At 52.4% G+C, this 23,379-nt stretch overlaps 1 protein-coding gene and 1 long non-coding RNA gene across 4 annotated transcripts in view; both read left to right on the top strand.

Annotated features, from left to right (window-relative positions):
* The first annotated feature begins 3,591 nt into the window (after positions 1-3,591).
* On the top strand, positions 3,592-12,221 carry LOC138985816 (uncharacterized). The gene is made up of 3 exons (XR_011462776.1): positions 3,592-3,931; positions 4,697-5,173; positions 11,730-12,221. It is a non-coding gene; the product is annotated as an uncharacterized lncRNA (long non-coding RNA).
* A 1,761-nt stretch (positions 12,222-13,982) lies between these two features.
* Positions 13,983-23,379, top strand: part of KCNN3 (potassium calcium-activated channel subfamily N member 3) — a 174,748-nt gene continuing 165,351 nt past the window's right edge. For 2 of the 3 annotated variants that reach the window (XM_070367269.1, XM_005898654.3), the window contains exon 1: positions 13,983-15,224. In XM_070367269.1, the coding sequence (XP_070223370.1) occupies positions 14,319-15,224 (906 nt within the window). In that variant the 5' untranslated portion in view covers positions 13,983-14,318. Of the gene's footprint in view, positions 15,225-16,175; positions 16,386-23,379 lie in introns of those variants that run through there. The other variant, XM_070367270.1, reaches the window with a different exon arrangement.

The following is a 23,379-nucleotide window of genomic DNA, read 5'->3' as shown; positions in this document are numbered from 1 at the left end:
GGGAAGCGTGAGTTCGCTGAGAGAGGGATGGGGTGGGGAAATGAGCCTTGGGGTGAGCCTTGAGGCCCGCTGGCTCTGCGCTAGAGCACCAGCTTTGTTGCTCCTGCTTCTGACAAGTCACGGGCAAATCACTTAACCTCTCTGAGTTGTAGTTTCCTTGGCTCAGAATGAGTATTGAGTCCCACGTGGATGCTCAGTAATTGTCACTTCTCTTCCCACTAGGTATGTTTCTCTTCCAGTTATTTTTAAAGGGACCAGGAGGGGCCAGGCGCAGAGAGTTATTTCATGGCATTTCAGTGCTAGGGGGAGTTCATACAGAGACCATTCTGAGTCCTTTCCCGCAGTTGCTCCAAGTACAAATCACATCTCTAATGCCAGCAAGAACGCTGAGGGGGAGGCAAATACACCCAATTCTCAATTCTCCATGGTGATGAGGGACGTGGATAATTGAAAACAGCAGATAATCCCCGAACCTGCTTTGAGTCACTGACTTCCACCACCTCCCCCACCATCACTTTTTCGGTACAGCTGACAAACTGCCGCAAGGATGCCCGTCTCTGCTCTCCTCTGGTGCATCACTCGGCAAAGCCGCTTCAGTACAGTCAAGGCCAGGGCGATGGGAGAAGCAAGGGGACTGACACCTCCCCCGCCCTCCGCCCCAGCCAAGAACAACTCAGAAGCTGCGTGACTAAGCTCGCCTTGGAGTTGGGCTCTGTCTACACTTGGGCTAGTTTCTCCAAGCTCCTCCAGGTGGAAATGAGCCCCATAGATGCAGGTTCTTCACCTCTGATGGGCCCTGTTCAGGCCAGACAGGGCAAAACTACACGTATGCTCAGAGATCCTCCCCTTACGTCATCATTTCTTAGGGCCAAGGGTGACTTTCCCCCTCCCGAACAATGGCATGAACTAAAATGAATTAGATGCATTGAATTTAGAGCTTTTGGATTTTTCAAGAAAAATTTTGGCTGTGTTGGGTCTTAGCTGTGGCACGTGGGATCTTTCAGTGCAGCACGAGGGCTCTCTAGTTGTGGAGCACAGGCTTAACTGCCCCGAGGTCTTCCCTGGTGGCTCAGATGGTAAAGAATCCGCCTGCAATGCAGAAGACCCCGGGGTCCATCCCTGGGTCGGGAAGATCCCCTGGAGAAGGGAATACTCCCTAGAGAGGAGCCTACAGTTGCAAGGAGTTGGACACAACTGAGCGATAAAGCACACAGATGGGATATGAAACATTAAGTGTAATTGCAAAGTCACTCATTTCCCGTCTTCCACTACATGTAAGATATTCATTCCCTGACTAGGGATCGAACCCACATCTCCGGCATTGGAAGGTGGATTCCTAACCACTGGACCGCCAGGGAAGTTCCCTAGAGCTTTTGGATTCTTTAGCCAGGTGACAGAACCCTTTTATTTACCAAAGCCTCCTTTCTGTCAGTGAAACACCTTCATATGAAAAGGATGAAAAGTGAGGCAAGAAAGATGAACATTTGAGTACCTATCACATGCTATCTCTGTGCTAAGCACTTTGCATCTTTTACTTCATGGGGAGACCAGATCTTTCCAGTGAAAACTTGTCTAGCCTGAAGTAGGAGATACTGGCTGCTTGCTTGTCTCTGGTAACCTATTCTGGAAAATTCCTGCTTTGGTACCAATAACACAAAAATAAATCTTCTCCAGTCCTAGACCTGGGGTTCAGGTCTCTCAGGCTCTCTTGCAATCTTGTTCTTCTTCTCTATTCTAAAAATTTGATCGGACGAGATCTGTGGGTCTAAAAGAACTGGGCAAACTGAAATTTCTTGGTTGGGGGGCGGGTGCTAGCCTTCTTGGCTTTTATTGGGAGATGCAGAAGTGCCCCATTGGCCAGAATCAAGGTTCAGAGCACAGGAAGCAGCTATGATAAGATCTAGGGGGCCTTCAGGGCAGGCTCTCATCCCTCTTTCTCATCTTTCCCTTCTATGGCCCTTCTGGGTGGTTTAGAAGCTCTCTAATGGAAGTAACAAGAAGTAAGTAGGAAGCCACTGGCCTTTCTCACCCTCTGCGGCTCACATCTGCCAGTTCCTGGAGCCACCAGGAGGCTTAATCACTAGGTTTGCAGGAGGAAAAAGCTATTATGCTAAGAAAGACGATTAGTGCTCACCAGGCCTCCCCGGGGCTCCCACCATGGGCAACAGGGATTGCCAGAGATGGTGTTTGTCATAAAATCAGTGCTGGGAACATAGTTTCAGAGCAATCAGAGGAGGCAAGGTTTCCTAAATTGTGGGAAAAACTCCCCAGTTAGAATAATGGATTATTTTTGGCACATACTCTTTCTGAGAGGGCTTCCCCAGAGGCTCAGCAGTAAAGAATCCACCTGCAGTACAGGAGACATAGGAGACAATGGGTTTGATTCCTGGGTCAGGAAGATCCCCTGGAGGAGGAAATGGCAACCTGCTGCAGTATACTTGCCTAGAGAATCCTGTGGACAGAGGAGCCTGGTGGGCTGCAGTCCCTAGGGTCACAAAGAGTCGAACACAACGGAGGGACTGAGCAGCAGCAGCAGCAGCTTTCTGAGACGCACAGCCTCGTCTCATTTCCTTTCTGTGTGTGCCTTTCAAACACCAGATGGGAAAACAGCCAGGATGAGCGTGCCGGGCCTTTAGAGTCTGCAACTCAGTTATTTGATCTTGGGCAGGTCCCCTAGGCCTCTTGTTTCTCTTTGTTTTACAAGTTTTATTTATTTTTGGCTGCACTGGGTCTTCGTTGCTGCTCGTGGACTTTCCCTGGTTGCGGCGAGCAGGGGCCGCTCTCTAGTTGCTGTGCTCGGACCCCTCACGGCGGAGGCTTCTCTTGCAGAGCACAGGCTCTAGATCTGTGGGCTCAGTAGATGTGGTGCACGGGCTTTGTTGCCCCAAGGCATGTGGGATCTTAGTTCCTGGAGGGATCAAAACGGTGTCCCCTGCATTGCCAGGCAGATTCTTAACCACGGGGGCACCGTCTTGTTATCTGTATGATGGGGATGACAGGAACTGCCTAACAGAGGATCACCAGCTCAGTGAGAAGTGGGTTGCACAATGCCTGGGGCTTGGTGAAAGTGAAAGTATTAGTTGCTCAGTCACGTAGGACTCTTTGTGACCCCATGGATTGTAGCCCACCAGGCTCCTCTGCTCATGGAATTCTCCAGGCAAGAATACTGTAGTGGGTAGCCATTTCTTCTCTAGGGGATCTTCCTCATCCAGGTCTCCCGCATTGCAGGCAGAATCTTTACCACCTGAGCTACCAGGCTTGGTAGGTGCCCCCAAACTGTTGTTAGAATTGGTTTCTGAACTATGGCTCAGGCCTGGTATTGTGGCAATGGAAGGAGTATCCTTGTGCAGCCCACATGCCCTTTCTCCCCATCCAAACGATGGGCGGCCTGGAAATTCAGAAATAAATTGTTCTCTCTTCTCTTGACCCTCCTGAGAGTCAACCGAGCCCATTATCAGGAAGAGAAGATTTCCAAGGTGGAGGGCAGAGGCCAGGACTGAAATGACTAGGCTGGCAGCCCACCTGATCTCATGGGGGTGTCCTATATGAGGTCTCCCCCCTTCTTTGGTGTCTTTCCTTTTATTAGAAAAACCTACCAGAGGCTCTGGAGCAGAAAGCGGAGTCCAGGCTGGGTTGTGGTTCCCAGCAGTGGAGACTTTGTCACAGTACCAAGTGTCCAGCCAGCGGTGCTTGGGCCTCCGCCTGTCTGGCACTGTAGACCCTCAGCATTCTAGCTCCAGCGTCTGTGAGAAGGGTTATCTTTGAGTGACCCTTGCTCCAGGATGGGGGGTTATTTGTGGTTCTCCCGAGGTGTCGGATGGAGTTCCACTTGTCATGAAGTCAGCATTGGAGAGAGTCACTGCTGGTATGTGAGCCCAGCTGGTTGTCCTGCATCCATTTTCTGGGGTGACCTCGTGCTCTTGTTTTCAAGGTAAGTCTTGGAATTTCCATTACAGGTCTGGAGGATAAACAGCTTTTCTGTTCTGCTTCATTGTATTTAATGGCTGAAATTGAAAATGAGAGAAATAGTGTAAATGTGGGGATTTGGAAAAGTTTTTGATCCTTCCCTTAATCAATCTTTTTCAACCTTTAAAAAAATATATATGTATAGACACATATGTATGTGTATGTATGTGTGTAGATCTCTATCTGTATCGTCTTTATCTATCTCAAGGATCTTTGGGGGTAGAGATGGGGCTTCCCTGGTTCATTCACAGGCTTCTTCCAGGATATGGGAAGGGTTTTTTTTTAGTGGTGTTCAGGGCACAGCTTCTTCACTCTCCTCTTTCTCCCATTAGAGTGGTATTATTTGCATATCTGAGGTTGCTGATATTTCTCCTGGCAATCTTGATACCACTCTAATGGCAGAAAGCCAAGAGGAACTAAAGAACCTCTTGATGAGGGTGAAAGAGGAGAGTGAAAAAGCTGGCTTAAAACTCAACATTCAGAAACTAAGATCATGGCATCCAGTTCCATCACTTCATGGCAAATAGAAGGGGAAAAAGTGGAAGCAGTGACAGATTTTATTTTCTTGGGTTCCCAAATCACTGTGGACGGTGACTGCAGCCATGACATTAAAAGACACTTGCTCTTTGGGAGGAAAGCTATGACAAATATAGACAATGTATTAAAAAAAGCAGAGGCATCACTTTGCTGAAAAAGGTCCTTATAGTAAAACTATGTTTTTTTTTCCCAGTGGTCAAGTATGGATGTGAGATTTGGATCATAAAGAAGGCTAAGCACCGAAGAATTGATACTTTCAAATTGTGGTGCTGGAGAAGATTCTTGAGAATCCCTTGGAGAGCAACACCAAACCAGTCAACCCTAAAGGAAATCAGTACTGATATTCATCTAAAGGACTGAGGCTGAAGCTGAAGCTCCAATACTTTGGCCACTCAATGAGAAGAAATGACAGATTGGGAAAGACCCTAATACTGGAAAAGCTTGAAGGCAGGAGGAAAAGGGGACGACAGAGGATGATGGCTGGATAGCATCACTGACTCAGTGGACATGAATTTGAGCAAACTCTGGAAAAAAGTGAAGGACAGGGAAGCCTGGTGTGCTGCAGTCCATGGGCTCACAAAGAGTCAGACACAACTTATTGACTGAACAACAATCTTGATTCCAGCTTGTGATTCATTCACCCCAGCATTTTGCATGATGTACTCTGCATGTAAGTTAAATAAGCAAGGTGACAATATACAGCCTTGTCGTACTCCTTTCCCAATCTGGAACCAGTCAGTTGTTCCCTGTCCCCTTCTTTAAAGGTTCCTTGTGGCCACTGGGGGCGCTGGAGGATGAAACTGGCTGTCCTTCCAACCAAAAGCATGTGGCTTTTGGTTGAAAACAGAAAGGATGTTCCACTTTGAACTCTGCTGTTCAGTTGGACCTGAGTCCATAGCTGTATGTAATCTCGCTCATGGTCTTGGTGACCTGGTCTGATGTGTAGATGGGCAGCCGTGGGATGGACACGGGTAGCGGAGACAATGTTCTGATGTCATGGTGGAGAGCCCAACGCCGGAAAAGAGCACTAGTCTCAGGATGGGGACAGTAATAGCAGCGGTGGTATCCTGATCTCTCAGAGGGCATGTTCACAGAGGTGATATGCTCTGGTTCTCACGGCAGGGACAGGATTTGAGGTGACAGTGCTCCTGTCACCTGGTGGGATCCTAATGGGTGGGTGGCAGTGCAAGCTCTGTTCCCATGGTGGGGAAACTAGTATGGTGATGATGCTTTGATCTCTTGGGGAGGATAAATGAAGGGGGTTATGTGGCAGGAGGGAGTTGGGATGCCTCTGCCTACAGGGCAGCAGGGGGCCCAGGAGTTGAGCTCAGAGAAGCTCCTGGACTCATGTTTGTTCTTATGTAAGAGCAAGAAGCCTGTCAAGGTCTTTCCTGCAGACACTGCTCACGCACACAGCTGTGGAGCCTCGCCTCTCCCCCTCTTCCTTTCAGAATCCTGCTTGAGAGACGCTGGCCACAGTGATTAAGTGTCTGATTTGATGGGGATCCTGTTAAGACACTAATGCTTTTCTAATTCTGGCTAAATCGACATTGGTTTTGTCGATCTACCTACAAAGGTTGAGCTTATTGCTTCCAATTTCAAGTGATTTCCATCTTGTCACTGCGTCCTTCCCCCTTAGCCTGTCTAATCCCTGGGTTCTTCCAGCTGCCTGGTACCTCCTGCGAGGCTTCCTCCTGCCTCTGAGGCTTGGCAATTAGAAACAGACTCCAGCAGGGAGGGCGGCTACGGGATTATTATTGAGGAGGGAGAGCCTGAGCGCAGTGTCCATAGCAACCCTCCCGTTTTCACCTTTACGGGGAGAGGAGGAAGGCAAGGGAAGGCAGGGAGGCAGCGAGATGCCTGCCCTTTTGCATTATTCATATCAAAGTGCTGGGTGCAGAAGGCCTTGGCTGTTGACTTTGCCCTGCACAGGTGGTGCGGGGAGAGGGGACTTTTCCCCATCTAGTCACAGCGACTTGGAGTGGAGCTTGGGTATGGGGTGGAGTCAGTAAGAAAGCCGGCTTCCCAGGTGGCGCTAGTGGTAAAGAACCTGCTTTAACAACGCAAAAGATGCAGGTTCAAGCTCTGTGGTTCCTTCCAGCCCTCTCAGTCAGCGATTTTATGCTGGCTTCCTTAGGAAGATAATAGTGGTAATATATTCTTTTCCGATGATGAAACAGCTTGAGGAACCTGCCAAATAGGAGCTACTTCTTCAAAACGTTCACAGAGGTGAATCTTGGCACTGAATGTAGTTCCTGGGTCTCCAAGGAAGGAGGCAGAAGGTTAAGGGCGTGGTTCTGTTTGGGGATCTCCCTCCAGGCTTCCCAAGGGGCCTGGAGTGCAGTGCTATGTGTACATGCCACCAGCAGAGGTCTCCACACTCCTCACAAACCCGCCACTGGTTTCCGTGCCCCAGGTGGGTGACGGGTGAGCATAGGCTGTGGCCTCAATCTCAAAGCCAGAGCTGGGCTGGGAGCCACCACGACCTTCCTGCTTGAGCCACCACTGGTCAACTGGAGTCTGGGGAAGGGCTGATGTCATCGGTTGGCTCAGAAGCCTGGGGTCCAAGTCACTAGCCAGCCTCTGGGGACCTGTTCTCCACTCTCGACCCGAACTGTAGGAGGGCCATTCATCCAAGGCTACAGAGTGCCTGGGGCCCTGGGCTGCTCTGGTTCTTGGCCTTCTCTTTGGCAGCTCAGGTGCCAGTTCTGGGTTTGGGAAACTGTTAGAGGTAATTTTTTTTCTCCTCTGACCTTTTGGGACTGAGACCAGGAAATGGACTTAATCAGTAAATCTTAATTGAGAGCATGCGCTGTGCTAGGTACGGGGGATTCAGCAGTGGATAAAATAGACAGAAATTCCACCCGCAGGAAGCTGAATGTCTAGTCGGGGACAGCGGGGAGGATGCCATCACCTACACTGCAGTGTGGGGCTGGGAGTGGACACACCTACCCCTCCACTGACTTAGCCCTCAGTAGACTGGCCTTTGGACCTGCCCTGACTCTAGGGATGAGGCTCAGATGCTGAACCTTGGCCAAATGGGTCTCCATGGGCTCCACCCCAGCCACCAAAGTCAACCAAGGCCCTTGCACTTTCCCAGTCGACCTATGTATCACTTTACAGTTTGCAAAGTGTGTGCCCTTATCCTAGCTCCCTGTGAGCCTGGCCAGGCAGCATGGTGATGAGACGCTGGTGCCCTGTACCCTTATCTCATGCATTCTTTCCAGAGATCATATCAGCACGTTTTGTTTGACCTCTGTGCATGCCAAGTTGCTTCAGTTGTGTCTGACTCTGACTGTAGCCCGCCAGGTTCCTCTGTCCATGGGATTCTCCAGGCAAGAAGACTGGAGGGGGTTGCCATGCCCTCCTCCAGGGAATCTTCCCAACCCAGGGATCAACCCGTGTCTCTTATGTCTCCTGCATTGGCAGGCGGGTCCTTCACCACTAGCACCTCCTGGGAAGCCCCAGAGACCTTTAACTCCTCTAAAAAATGGACCCATCCAGACTGACTCATCTGGCTGGAACAGCGAGTTCTCACACCAAAGCCATGGAGAAAGGGTCAGGAGAGCATTTAAAAATGCGTCTTGATTTTCACAAGACGACTGTGGAGGGAGGCATGACTGGGTCCAGCTTTATGGGCTCAGAGTGGTGCCGTGTGGTCACCGGCAGGAAGACGGTGGCTCTAAAGCAGACAGATTGGAGTCCCAGCCTGAGGCTCCTCCGGCTCCGCCGCCTGCCTGCTCACTCTGTCTTCTCTTCCCATCCAGAACCAGCCCCGCCGGCCACACGGTTTTTGGAGCAGAATCGTCACCCTTCCTTCACCCTTCTCTGTGAAGCTGCTTTTATGAAACTTCCCCAGGTCCTTTTGGCAGAGGGGGTTTCACGGAGAACCTGGTTAGAAGTGGAGGGCGGGAGGAATTGTCCTCTGGAAGGGGACGAAGCCCGGTGGCGGTGACTGAGTGGAGAGGTGACTTGCAAGTGGATGGTCTAGTTTGGCTCAAGGCATGACCTCTTGCCTTCTTTGACAACAAGCGCAAGCCAGTTGACTTCCCTGGAACTTAACTCAGTTTCCCCATCTGTAGAACGGGGCTACTAATTGAACCCCACTGACTTATGGGGACCACACAAGCACAGAGCAGGCTTTCAGTGAACGCACCAGGGCATGAGATGTTAAGCCGTACATCTCTTTTGTAGCGAGATCCATGCAAAGCACGGAAGTTTCAATTTTTCTTCAGCAAAGCAGGATCCTGGAGGAGATGGTATATGCTGTCGTAGATGGCTAAGAGCGGCTGGTGGGTGCCCTGGAAGCAGGTAGGGTGTGCTGTGGTCTTGCCTCACTCTTTCTGCCATGGCTTGGGGGAGGCTGAGCAGGCTTGAGTTAGGAGAGCCCTTGTCCTGGGTCTGGATGTTCAGGGACTCAGAGAAAAGCACGGATGAGGGATCTACACCTACAGATGGGACCTCACAGTGGCCAGGGGTGCAGGTAAGAGGTAAGCACTGTTTCCAGGGTCACAGTGCCCTGGACTCTCACTCAGGCATCAGTTCACTCACTCACCTCCCAGTTCAACACACAGTCTGGGTGCGAGGTGCAGTGCGGTGTGGTGTTGTGTGTGTGTTTTACAATTCACACTACAGGCTCCTGTCACCGAGCTGCTTGTGGGTGTAAATTAAAAACAGGGGAGGAAAGACATGCATACAGAGGACTCCAATACAAGGCAAGGGGTGAAAAATATCCCCAGAGAGATACAAATAAAGTGCTAAGGGAATTCAGGAGAGGGAGATGGTGTCAAACTGGGGGGGAGAAGCTGAGGAGGGGGTGTCTGGGAAGGCTTTGGGTGGAGGCAGCACTGTGCTTTCCTTAAATTCCAGTGGGATTGGACACTGAGTGGGCTGGAGCGGCCTTCCAGGAAGCACGAATGGGGAGCGTGAAAGAGCATGAGTCTGGGGTCAGAAGGATCCAGGTTCAAATCCATGACTAACTTACGAACTTGAGCGAGTCACTTCAGCCTTTCTGCATTTTAGTTTATGGGGGTGAGAGTGTAAAGGCTGGAGCGATAAACCCTTCCTGGCTTACTTTCCAGGGCTGCCAGGAAGTGCAAATGGAGTACTTTATGTGAAAGCAGTTGGAAAACTATAAAGTGCTATGAAAACGCAGGGGCTGTTTTTATTTTTAAAGCATTAATTGATTCAGCAACAAAACTCCTAGGTAAGAACACAGTAATGACTGAACCTGGATGGGCTAGACAGCAGTTCAGCTCAAAGCTGTCTCTAACCCAATCATCCAGGGTCTGAGGAAGTGTGGTTGATCTTTGTACTTTCATCCCTGGAAGGTTACGGTTAGCCCTTAACCACCACAAACTTTCTCAAAAATCCCACCATTGTCTGTTGTTGTAGATCATCTGAACTCCATCCATCCACCTATTTGTCTGTTCAGCCAGCCAGCCAATTTGCCAATCTATCCATTCACCCATTCACCTATCCATCCATCCATCCATACAACAAACCTATAATGAGGACATCCATGGCCAGATACCCTGCTCAGTGTTGGGGATACAGAAAAAAATTAGACCCCTTCTCTGGGCTCAAGAACTCTACAGCTTAGTGGGAAAGACAGCCATATAAATCGTATATCATTACTCTTTCTAAACCCATTTTCAGTCAGTTCTACATTTTTTGGGGTAACAAATTCCAGAGACCACGGATTATAGGATTTTAAGGCTGAGTGATCTTTGAACTCTCTTTTATCACACTCATTTTACTGATGGGGAAATTGTGATTATTGTTTGTTGTAGAAAGCAATATGACTTCCTCTTATTTGCCTCCAAATGACTTCTCCAAGCTTTCAAGTTCAGTTCAGTTCAGTGAATCTTTATTAAACATCTATTGTGTGCCAGGCTCTGGGCAAGAGCTGCAGGTGTGGCAGTGAAGAAGATGCTGTTCCTGCCCTCAGGGATGCACAGTCTAGGGACAAAGGGACATGCAGAGAGATAATAGCTCTAGGGCTTGACAAAGACAGGGATAGAGGTGGGCACAGGCACTGAACACACAGGAGAAGGGTCCCTGCTCTGAATATGAGGAGCTTGGGAGAGGCTTCTCAGAAAGATGTCCTGTGAGCCATGTCTTGAAGGGCAAAAAGCAATGTGTTAGATGAAGATGTCCTGGAAAGGCATGCTGGGCAGAAGGCACAGCGTGGGCAAAGGCATGGAGGCTTATTGGAGGAGCTCCCCTGGAGTAGGAAATGGCATTCCACTCCGATTTTCTTGCCTACAAAATCCCGTGGACAGAGGAGCCTAGCAGACTAGAGTGCATAGGGGTGCAGAGAGTTGTACACGACTGAGTGACTGACTATAGACTGGAGGAACCATATATGGTGTTGGGACTTAAGGAGGGAAGTGGTGCAGGATGAATGTGGAGAGGAGGGCAGGGGGAAATGGCAGCACACCCGAGGTGGAGCTGCTATGGCCAAAGGCCACCTCTGCCTTACTGGGTTTGGTGAGCATGCCCTTGTTTACTTTCTCTGTCCTCTCTGGGCTAAGAAACTCCAACACATTCCCTTGGCCTTCCTCTTTACAGTCTTGGTCACTCAGTTGTGCCCAGCTCTTTGTGACCCATTGGACTGTAGACCACCAGGTTCCTCTGTCCATGGGATTTCTCAGGCAAGAATACCAGAGTGGGTTGTCATTTCCTTCTCCAGGGGATCTTCCTGACCCAGGAATGGAACCAGTGTCTCCTGCATTGCAGGTGGATTCTTTACCTGCTAAGCTGTCGGGGAAGCCCCTTTCAGTCTTAAGAGGCCTAATTCGTGTGAAGGACGAGCCTGTCCTTCAAGGTGTGGGTTTGGATGTTCAGGAAAAGTCAGCCTTGATTTGCAAGATTTGCCAATTACTATGGTGTAAACACTTCCAACAGCAAGGATTTCAAGCTATCAATGCAACATCACTGGTCATGGAGTTGGGAAGAGAAATACACTGTTGGGTTTTATAAGCCAGTACCAGCCAGCTGCAGCACAGCTTCTGGGCTGCATGTGTGGTCTGAAGAGGTAGCCTACTCCTACTGACTTGCATGATATAGGGACCCTATCACTCCCATTTTATAGACAGGGATCAGAAGGTGGTTGTCCTGCCTGTGATCACACAGCCACTGGCTGACAGAGAGGGGCAGCCTGGGCAGCCTGACTCCAGAGCCTGAGCTCTAACCATGATATTGTTCTCTTCCCATTCCAACAGGGTGGCTGTATCGAAGTGCGTGAGCTGCATCAGTGGCATTAGCCTTCAAGTTCCGGCCCATTTCCAGATGAATCTCCAGTTGACATTTGGCTCTGTATAGTCAGTTCTCCCATCTGCCAGGTGTTTCTCACCCCCATCCATGCTAGAAGGACATACTCTAACAGTCCCCATTCGATCCACATGGCACAGCCAGGGGACCTGGAAGCAGGAGGGGATCCAGAAAGGTCAACTGAGACAGAAGACAGATCATGGTGGTGGAGTGGGCACAGACATGCCTAGGCCTGGAGTCTGTCCCTAAAAACTGGTTTTTCACAGCCCAGATGCTGTGTCTAGCACTGAGAAGCAATAGTAACAGCACATCTCTGCTACTCACAACTCAGTAATGGTAATTTGTTATGAAATCATTAAGCCTAAGTATATGATCTGGAGCCTTGAACAAAACAGGTGGCTCTGTTTGGGGATGGAAGGAGGGAAACCAAGAAGACAGAGGGAAAGGAGAGGGCAGGCTGGGCATGCTGGAGGGAGGGAGGTGTGGGAGGGGTACTGGTGGGCTGGCATGGTTGTGGGAAAACACATGAGACCCCAGGCTTGTGTCTGAGCCTGTGTTACGACTTGCAGTGGCAGGGGCGGGGCAGTGTTACCATGTCATCAATAATAATAACACTTACCAAGGTATTGTCTGTAGTTGTAATTATTGAGGTTTCAGGGGTTGTGGCTTACAAGTAACGCTTGTCAATTGTTAGGGCTGATAGGGGATTGGAGAGGTGAGAACTGGCATAGGAAGGGTACTCCGGGCTCTTTTGATGGGAGCTCTGCCCCTTCCTGACCTGGCTACTTGCCGCTCACCATTCAGAACTGCTTTAAAACCTCACTGTGTGTGTGCACGTTTATGGACCACTGAGTGCACACCTATGTATATATGTGCACCTGCATATGTGTATCTGTGTGTGTGTATGTGTGCATGGCTCTCCTACTCTTCCCCCTTCCTACCAGGAAAGCAGCTAGACAGAGGCCAAGGGGTGATGGGGAACCAAGAGCCAGGTAGGACGACATCGCCTTCCTAAAACCCCAGGTGTGCCTGGGGAATCCCAGGCCTCCTCTTCACTGATCTCTAAGTCAGTTGCAGTTAGAAATGGAAATGAATTCAGCAGGGTCCCATTTCTTTGGAACTCCCTTTGCACACAGTGGGAGCTTAATAAATACTTGATGATGGTTCTGAACCTGGGAAGCCAGCAGCTGTTCCCAGCTCTGACTCTCAGAGCTCCATGGAACAGATCAGGTGGGGAGCAACCACGGGGGTCTTCAGTCTTCCTGCCAGACCCTCCCGTGACTCCAGGTCCAGCGGCAGCCATCGTCCATTTCACACATCCTGCTTTGGGGAGGCCAGTTCTTCCTCCACAACTTCTATCTGGCTCTTTCCCACTCGTTATTTGAGCCACATTTATGGAGCCACCACTTTGCACTGAGCATCACAGTAGAAAGGCATCCTGGGAGATGGTATAGGGGCTGTGGGTTCAGACTGACCTGGGTTCAGATTCTACTACTCTTAATTACAAACGGGGTAACATCTGGCAAGTTACTTATCTGTGCTTGAGTGGTTTTTTTAAACAACGATTTTCATCTGCAGAAGGAGAATAATGACATCATTTTCATAGGGTTGTTGTGAGGCTTAGAAATAACAGATGCTCCTGCACACATATTGCAGGCAGTTCAGTGTCTACCTGGGGTCAGGAGGATGTGACCTTTGCTTCTGTGACCTTGAAGTTGTTACTCAATGTCTCTGAACATCAGTTTGTGAAATGGAAACTTCCCGCCTCCTTGGTATTTGGAGGCTGTAGCTGGATAATAGGTGTGAAATAAGCTATCGTAGACCCCGACCATTAATAACTTCCTGTTTCTTGCCGCCGCATCAGGGTGCACAGTTGCCCTCCGTACGAGGACCTCTGCTCCTCTTCGCCACCACCCCGCGTGCGCATACATCCCGTATCGCCATGGGCTGACGGGTTTCTGCCATACCTGTCAGAGGAAAAGAGGGCAGCCGCTCAGCTCCCGGGTGGGGAGCCGAAACTACAGTTCCCAGCCCTCGCTGCGCCACCGCCGGGGCTGGGAACGCAGCGCGGCAGGCCCCTCCTCTGGGGAGGAGCCTATGCGGGGGGCGGAGTTAGGAGGTGGTTGGAGAGTTAAGCCAAGCCAATGAGACCAGCTGCTAATAAGTGGGCTTGGCTTACCCTATAACAGTGGCAGGAGGAGGAGAGCAAAGCTATTGAGCCAGCGAGGAGTGAAGCTGAGCCTGGCCTCACACGCTCCTAGAGGACCACCTCCTGAGACAGAGTTCTTTTTCCCCCTTCTTCTTCTTTCTCCAAGCTCCCCTCCTGCCCTCCCTCCCTGCCCAGTACCATGCATTCTTGAGTGGCAGCGTCTGGACTCCAGGCAGCCCCAGAGAACCGGAGCAAGCCAAAGAGAGAGGACTGGAGCCAAGACACTCTGGTGGGGGAGCTTGGATGCCTGGCTTTCTTTGAGGACATCTTTGGAACGAGGGTGGCTTTGGGGTGGGGGGTTGTGCTGCAGGCAATCCAGCCCGGCCCCAAGATGGACACTTCTGGGCACTTCCATGACTCTGGGGTGGGGGACCTGGATGAAGACCCCAAGTGCCCCTGTCCATCCTCCGGGGATGAGCAGCAGCAGCAGCAGCAGCAGCCGCCGCCACCACCGCCAGCACCACCAGCAGCCCCCCAGCAGCCCCCAGGACCCCCGTTGCAGCCTCAGCCTCCGCAGCTTCAGCAGCAGCAGCAGCAGCAGCAGCCACAGCATCCCCTATCTCAGCTCACCCAACTCCAGAGCCAGCCTGTCCATCCCGGCCTGCTACACTCCTCTCCCACTGCTTTCAGGGGCCCCCCTTCATCCAACTCCACCGCCATCCTCCACCCTTCCTCCAGGCAAGGCAGCCAGCTCAATCTCAATGACCACTTGCTTGGCCACTCTCCAAGTTCCACAGCCACAAGTGGGCCTGGTGGAGGCGGCAGGCACCGGCAGGCCAGCCCCCTGGTGCACCGGCGGGACAGCAACCCCTTCACGGAGATCGCCATGAGTTCCTGCAAGTACAGCGGGGGGGTCATGAAGCCCCTTAGCCGCCTCAGCGCCTCCCGGAGGAACCTCATTGAGGCTGAGCCCGAGGGCCAACCCCTCCAGCTCTTCAGCCCCAGCAACCCCCCGGAGATCATCATCTCCTCCCGGGAGGACAACCATGCCCACCAGACCTTGCTCCATCACCCCAATGCCACCCACAACCACCAGCATGCCGGTACCACCGCCAGCAGCGCCACCTTCCCCAAAGCCAACAAGCGGAAAAACCAAAACATTGGCTATAAGCTGGGACACAGGAGGGCCCTGTTTGAAAAGAGGAAGCGACTGAGTGACTATGCTCTGATTTTTGGGATGTTTGGAATTGTTGTTATGGTGATAGAGACCGAGCTCTCTTGGGGTTTGTACTCAAAGGTAGGGGCTGCAGTTTCTCTTTATACCTTTGAACAAAAGGAATATGTAGGTAGCAAAAGAGAGAGAGAGTGGGGGAGAGAGAGAGAGATTGGGGAGAGAGAGAGAGATGGTGGTGGTGGGGAGAGGCGTTTGCTCAATTATATCGAACACTTAACTTCCCATGGTTTTCCTGCTTAATCCCGGGAGAATTCATTCCTTGCTTCCCTTGGAGGGGGGACATCCCCACACACTGTGTCTAATTTGCAGACTCTGTGTTAGGGAGGATTAAAGAATCCCTTCTGAGAAATCATCTTTCCTCCTGGCTCACTCGTACTAAAGCATAACCCAGCAGCTTAACGCACCAATTAATTACACTCTGCCTTGATGTGCTTGCCAGTTCCTGTGACTTCCCTCCTCTCCTCCCCTCCCTGCTCCACTCCATTTTCCTGAGGATAAAAAAGAAATAAATGTCTGGGTGGGGGGTGGGGATTCCATGCCAGTCCCTTCTCTGTCTTCTCCCTCTCTTCCTAAGTTTCCATTTCCCTCCTCCTCCCTGAGAGACTTAGGGCAAAATAGAAAAGCACCGGTGATTTGGCGTCTCCTGTGTGTGTGTTGGGGAGGGGGGGCATGGGGTAAAAATATAGGGGGAGGAAATCAGCGGTCCTTTCCCTCAGGAAAGAGGACTCAGAATAAACCTGCTGCTGCCTCGTAAACACCCCCTGATAAAAATGGCTACAGGTGTTACCCGGGCAGAGCAGATGGGCGCCGCCTTGGCATCAGCGGCGGCGTTGGGGGGTGCCTCTCCTTGGGATGGAATGACAGGGTTTCCCGGGCGTCCCCGAGAGCCCGCGCCCCCGGCTCAGCCCCAGTTCTCCCCTCCCACCCCAACTCCTTCTTCTCGGGGATAAATAAGGATGAGTGTGTGCGCGTGTGTGAGTGCGCGCCCCGATGGAGAACGGCGGCGGCGGCGGCGGCACGGGCTTTATCGAGGGAGCTGGCCCCGCTGCTCCAGCCTCTGTCCAGTCCCCATGAGGAGGAGGGGGCTTCCCTCCCCTAGCGGGCTTGGAAATCGCGTCCTCCAAGGGAGTGGGGCTTGAGGAAGGTGGATTTCTGTCAAAGCTCTGCTTGCTGGGAGCCCTCCTGCTGCGAGCTTGAAGGCTTGGAGACCTGGGGAGTCATTGGGCAAGTGGATTTTTTTCCCCCACTCTACCTTCACCCGCAGTTTACTTGTTGGTGTGTGTGTGTGTGTGTGTGCGCGCGTGCATGCTTGCTTGTTGCTTGGATTTCTCTACTTATTTGTCATTTTGGGCAGGGGGTGGCTAGGCTGGCCAGCGGGTAGCTGGGAGGGGCTCAGCTGTTGGGGGTTTCAAATAGAGCTTGTTTCAGGCTGGGCACAGCTGCTGCGAGACTGTCACATTCCTTGTTGAAATCCAGCCACAAAAACCTGGGAGGTGCTGATCGGATTTCCCCCATTCCCAGCCTCTCGCTGTCTGAGCAGGGGATGGGCAGATCGGCCTGCTCTAGAAAGGGGTGGGGCAGACCTGTCAGATGGCCTGAAGAGCCAGAATGAAGACTTCCAGGTGGAAGGTCCTGGCTGCTCAGAGGGCATTGCCCCAGCTCTGGGCAGCTCCCGGAAGTCGCCTTCATCTCTGGAGGTCTAGGATTTGAGCCCCTCAGTGAGCTGGAGCGAGCGGGGTTTCCCCTGGAATCGCAGCTTACTTAGTCATTCCCTGTAATGAGCCTCTGAGTCTGCAGGTCTTTCTGCTTGCTGCTTTCTCCCTCTGGGCGCTCCAGGAGAGGGGGCCACTGGCCTCGGCAGGCCTGACAGCCACTCTGGGCACAACCCCGGCCCCCTCCAGGCTCCCCCTGGGGACCAGGAGCCCTTGCTGGGGGAAACTGATGCAGGCCCAAGTGCTGAGGGGTGGGGAGAAGGGGCAAGACCAGTACCCTCTCTTTTAGTGAACCCTTGAGCTCTTAGGGGAATGGCTCTTCCTTGAGACAGCTCCCAGTGTGGGATCTGTCTGTGCACATTTGTCTTGATGGGGTGGGAGGGTTGCTGCTGGAGCAGGTGGCTCCCTGCTGGAGTATTCAGGGAATGGGGCTTTCCCAGAGCCCGAGAAAGCAGACTCTGGAGCAAAGGAAAGTTGAGGGGATCCAAGGGGCTGGGCTTTGCCTAATTTGAAGTTGATGACCCTCTGGCTGATGGATGCATGGAGGGCAGCAGCAACCCAGAAAGTCTTGCTTGCCTCAGCTAATGAAGTGGCCACTTCCTGTGCACCTTGGGGTTGGTCTTGGTGTGCTGAGCAGGGCTCACTTTCACCTGCTTACCAGCCCTCCCATCCTCTATCCACCAGGCACTGAGTCATTATGGAACAAGTATTTTCTGGGTGTCTGTGTCAGGCCTTATGGGCCTAGGACGGGGTTAGGGCAGCTATTGTCTCTCCTCTCCTGGAGGCAAATAGGGTTGTTTCAAAGAAGCAGAGCAGAGTCTGAGTCCCAGCTCTGCCATCTCCAGTGTGTGATCCTGGACAATCCATGTAGCTTCTTGAGCCTGTCTCCCCAGCTGTCAAGTGGGGAGAGTGGGGTGGTCCAGGTAGGACCTATTGTTATTGTTATTGATGATAGGAGGAAAAAAGATGTCTTTTTCCTCTGTTATCTAGCTCTGGCTTTGGAATTAGTTGGGGCCTTGATAGGCTTGGAACCAAGACTTGTCAGTGGAGTGAGAAGTTGTCTTGAAGGCGAGAACTTCAGAGAATGGGCTGGATCTTCTGATTCACATACATGCATGTTAAGTCGCTTCGGTCGTGTCTGACTCTTGTGGCACTATGAACTGTAGCCCACCTACATCCTCTGTCCATGGGATTCTCCAGGCAAGAATACTGGAGTGGGTTGCAAGAATACTTGTTCTCTTCCAGGGGATCTTCCTGACTGAGGGATCAAACCCTTGTGTCTTATGTCTCCTGCATTGGCAGACAGGTTCTTTACCACTAGTGCAACCGGGGAAGCCTGGAAACCACCTATAACATGGGTCTGTTGCAGGGGAGGTGAACCTTTGTTCCCCAGCCTTGCAGAGAAAACAGATTCTGTTGTGATGAGAGGGTTTAGGTCAGAATGAAGAATCACCAGCTGGGGGAATTCAGAGACAGTCAGTGACCCTAGGGATGGATGGCTGACAGCCTCTTTTGCTGGAGAACTCTGGGTCTGGTTGGTTTGCTGACTGGTGTGGAAGCAGGAGGATGGACAGATTGGATTATTCTGTCCTGATGGTTACAGTTCCCACTCAAAGGCCCTAGGGAGAGGGACACACTTTCTTTTCCCTAAGTGATGAAGATTACTAACCTTGTGTTTGAGCTGCCGCTTTCTGTAGTTTTCTGCTCTTTTTCATGGGGCTGTGGCCTTCCTGTTTGCCTGTCTCTGTCTGCTGTTACTGGGGGAGGAATTCACCACAGAGGCCTGGCTCTCTTAGAAGAAACAGCGTGACCCCGAGCATAGTCAGTTCATGCTAAAGGGTGACAGCCCAAGGAAGTAAAAGAAGTCAGGATGGAATGGTCCTTGGCCTCCTTCTCACAAGCCACAGGTGATGATGGGAAAGGAAGATGGGCTGAGGTAACAGGAGAGCTGTTTGTGATCACACCCAGGCCATGGCTCCTGATGGTTATTCCCGAGCCAAATGAGGGTGAGGTGTTTTCTTTACACGTGGATTCACCCTTGAGGACTTAGCCCACGGCAGGGCCAGGTCTAGATATCCTGTTGAGGAAGGAGTCTTAGTATACTGCATTAGTGCTGGTCAGGGTTAAGGAATGAGGATGTGGGGATCCTTCTTGGCATGCGTTATTTTCCTCCAGAGCCAGTCTGAGCCACACCTGCTCCGGCATCATACACTGACTGCTGTGCTCTTTCAGGGAGAGCTGGGGGCTTGGTGGCTGCCCCCTCCCCACCTTGCCATCCTGCTGGTGCCTGAGCTGGTGCTTCCGTCCAGCGGGGGAGTCATCATTGGCCTTGTGTCTCAGGGACCTCCAGTGTTGGGCGGTGGGGTCAGCCCCGGGGAGGCTGGAAAATGCTGGGGCAGCAGAGTGGCTGTTTTGCACAACCTCAAACCACTTCCCCACCCCCGGCCTCACAATCCAAATTTCACCTCACAGGCAGAGCCCATCCCCTATCCTCTCGTGCCCTGCTCCCACCCTCCCCACCAGCTTCCTGCCTCTCTGCTCTTCCTCTCCCCTGGGGGCCTTGTTGCTGGGGTCACCCAGGCCACGGGTGGAGGCGTGGGTATGCTGGGCTTCCCCGGGCTGCCCTATCTACTCTCATGCGTGGCTTCCTTTCTTCAGGCCGCCTTGTGGGAGGCCAGCCTGAGAAAGGCAGGCTTCTCTGCACATCCTGGGGAGCTTGGTCCTTCCAAGAGAGTGGGGTCCTTTAGGGCCCACTGGTAGCTCTTTGGTGACCTCACAGAGGTCTGCCCCCAGCCTCCAGCTGGAATAATTGAGTGGGTTCACTGGTCCCAGCTCTTCTGTTCTCCTGCCCTCCCTGTCATGGAGGGCTTGTTTGCAGACCAGCAGCTGATGCTGGGTTCTGGGTGAATGAATGGTCTACACCTCCTGCCAGACCCAGGAGCCGCTCTGGGATAGGAGGGTGACTGTGGGGCGATGTCCAGTGTTTGGGAGCAGATGCCGCAGGGTACTCATGTCTGTGGTTTCCAGCATGTTGGGAAGGTAGGAAAAGGTCAGATTCCTCTCCCTGGAGCCTCCCTATGGGACAGGGAGCAGAAGGCAGGAGACTTTTTTTTTTTTAATTATTTATTTGGCTGCGCCGGGTCTTAGTTGCAGCATGTGGGATCCAGTTCCCCGACCAGGGATTGAACCTGTGCCCTCTCCATTGGTAGCACAGAGTCTTAGCCACTGGACCACCAGGGAAGTCCCAGGAGACTCTATAAGCGATTGGCTGGAAGCAGGCACCGGGGAGCCAGCCACCGAGGCCCGAGGCATATGTTTTACGATCACAGGTCACACCCAGTGTCTTGGCCCAAGGAGGTCAAGAGAGACTCTGGGAGTGTGAAAGCCAGCCTGTTCTCCCACCCAGGGTGGTGGTGACGCTATTTATAACCTTGGTGGACAGTCTGCAGACGAGTCAAACGTTTGCAACCCACAGAAGGGACAGCTAACTTTTATATATGCTTCTCCTTTGCATGTCATGACACTATTTATAACTGTCCCGGGGGAAAGACTTCATAACACATCCGGACTTCCTTTCCCCACAGGCAGCGCTCCCTGCTGCTCTGGCCCTGGCATCATCGCTGGGGCATTTATCGGCTGCATGGGCTCATTATAAGCCTGGTGCGTGGCCTTGTATTTCCCTTACTGAGCTTGCAGGAAGGGGGATTTGTGGGGCCAGGGTCCACAAAGATCTGCTCTAAAGCATAGAAGGTAAAGAAAAACAAAATGAAAAGAAATTGGAGTAACCTCTGTTGAAGCTGAGGCCCGGATGGAGATGTAAAATCAGAACTGAGAGCTTTGGCTTTGTTGCAGTTATTTGTAAAGCACATTTGGGGGAGAAAATGAGTATGTGAGAGGGAGAGAGAGGGAGCGAGAAGGAGAGAGAGAGAAGGGGTGGTGAGGGGCGGCTGTGTACTGATTAAATACTGCCTTCCTCAGCTCAGTGGCAGGCGGACCAGCACGTTCATTCATTCGTAGCTGTTTTTCTTCTCATTCTTTCAAAACCCCAAAGGGAGAGAGAGAAAGAAGAAAGCCTCCTAGTCTTCTTTAAATAATGAGGGTGGGGAATTCTAAGACTGCACTGTTCTTAGGAGCTTTGGGGAGGAAAATTCTCATGCCTTTTTTTCTGGTGAGGAAAGTCCGGAGGAGGCTGTTGGGTTTTGGGGTGCCCCTCCTCCCTGTCATTCTACCCCCAGGAGCTCAGCTGGGATCCGAGAGAGCAAGGATGGAAGGGGGAGCTGGGGGCAGGGACCACCCTGCTTCATCTCTGGGGCTGGCCCTGCAGGGGCCATGAGTGCTGGGTGACAGGAGCAGGGAGGCAGGGAGCATCCGTGCCACACTGGGTCACCTTCCACCGGAGAGTCCTGGAGGTAGGGGGTGGTCGCAGCCCCCTTCGTAGGTGACGTCACGGGGCCAAGCTGACGCTGCTGGTGGGTAGCAGCACTGGATTAAGAACCCAGGGCTGTTAGAGTCCCAAGTTGAGGTCTTTCTGCTTGCCTGCCTGCTGCTGGAGAAATTGCTTATCATTCTTAAGAGACAAACCAAGGTTTATGGGCCTGAGAGCTGTGATGCAAAATGTGGGAATGGGAGGTTTTACCAAGGGGCGAGAAGGGGCTTGGTAGAAGGCGGGTACCAGTGCAGGTACCCAGAGGACACAGTGTGGGCAAGGGGGCAGGGACCCACAGGGCAAGGGGGCGGGGCCCTGGAGGCAGCCTCAGTCCAGGGTGACATGTGGACAGGTCCATGGTCTTTCCTCTGCTGCCTCCTCACTCGGAGGCCTGGTAATACTGCTCTGGGGAGATGCTGGCAAAGCTGAGAGGGCAGAGGGTGTGGGGATTACAGGAAGAATAGGAGTGTATCCTGCTGAGGCCTGGACCGGGTGGGCTCCTGCTGCGGCCCTGCAGAGCTCGCCCTCCACCCTCTGAGAGTCAGCAGGACGCTGCCGAGCAGGGCTCCCTGGCCTCCGGGCCCTCCTCTGTGCCCCCCGTCGCCTTCCTTCGCTCTTCTCCAGCTCTGACTTCAGGGCTCCTCGTTGGGGTGACCCGTGCGGGCTCAGCATCTTGCGTCTCACGAGGGATTTCCATGTTCGTTCCTCAGGATCCCCTCCTCAGCCCTGGGAGTCATTACAGTCTGCAGTAGCTCACAGATGAGCAAACTGAGCTGTGGGGGGTTAAGCGGCTAACTCCTGCTGCCCGTTGAGGAGAGAGGGGTCTAGAATGAAAGCTCAGGTCCCCAGTATCCTACTCACCTCTCTGTTCCAAACCCCACCACAGACCTCTTCTGGGGATTTGAGTGAGGGAAACTTCAAGGGCTTCCCCATCCCTGCTTCTAGAACTTTCTTCTGCCTCTGTGAGTCCCAGTTTCCTACTTCTTATTTAGCTCTCGTCAGCAGCAGTTAGTGTTCAAGGAAGGCCTGTCTCTGCTTTAAAGGAGCCCTGTAGAGGTCCCTCTACCTCTTGCTTCTGGTGTGGCCTTTGTCCAGTCCTGTCACCTCTCTGGGTCTCTGATTTTCCAGCTTAAAAATGAGGGCTGAACTCGGATGCTGAGCTCCTTTCCTGCTCCAAAACTTTCCGATTCCACTGAACATACATTTGTCCCGGCATTATCACCAAGATGCCAAGCCATAGTCTTCCAGCTCCTGTCCTCAAGGGGTGCTGGGCCTGCACCCAGCTGTGATCCACCCAGGCTGGGCTGTGGTTTCTGCCAGTGGTGTTGGGAGTGCTGAGGAAAGAGGCAGTCATTCAAGATGTTGGGGGGCTCCCTGTAGGAGGTGGGATGTCCCCTGAAGGGTTAGACAGACCAAGATGGCAGGGTCGCAGACAGCGGGCCTTTCTGAGAGTGAGAACGTTGGCAGCCAGGGTAGAGGGTGCAGAGTGGGGAGGGGGAAGAGCAGGGGCAGCATGGAGTTATCCCCCATGTGCTGTCCACAGGGGCAGGTAGAGAGGAAAGGAAAATCTGGGATTTAGTATCTAGTTGATAACTATAATTGCCAGGGGCTCGAGTGCAGAATACCCGCAGCTCTTCGTAGAGGTGATACTGATTGGCAGAGGCGGCCTGGCATGGCAGTTGTGGCTGTGGGCTCTGGGCTCGCATCTAGACTCAGCAACCCCCTAGTGGTGGGTCCTCAGGGAGTTTCCTGAACCTGGGGCTGGTTTCGCAGACGTTCAGAGAGAACCATGCCTGCCTATAGCATACATGGAACCCAGGTCAGAGCTGGGCATACACTAAGCCCCGACGTCCATCAGTGGTTGCTTTTGTGAGAGCGGTGTTTAGAAGATGCTCCTGTTATCCCAGAGTCCCCACCACCCCGAGAGCCATGGGGGAGATGGGGACGTGGGGGCACATGTCACCCTCCACACAGGTGGCTGTAGAAAGGGGCTCTGGAAGGGGTGAACACATGTGGAAATGCTGCCTTCTCCTGAAGTCAAACGGCTTCACCTTGCGTCCTGTTTCTGACTGGATCCCTG

Source organism: Bos mutus, chromosome 3 (genome assembly GCF_027580195.1).
Source record: "Bos mutus isolate GX-2022 chromosome 3, NWIPB_WYAK_1.1, whole genome shotgun sequence".
Taxonomy (NCBI): domain Eukaryota; kingdom Metazoa; phylum Chordata; class Mammalia; order Artiodactyla; family Bovidae; genus Bos; species Bos mutus.
The sequence above is the reverse complement of the archived record's forward strand: the minus strand, read 5'-3'. Positions and strand labels throughout refer to the sequence as shown.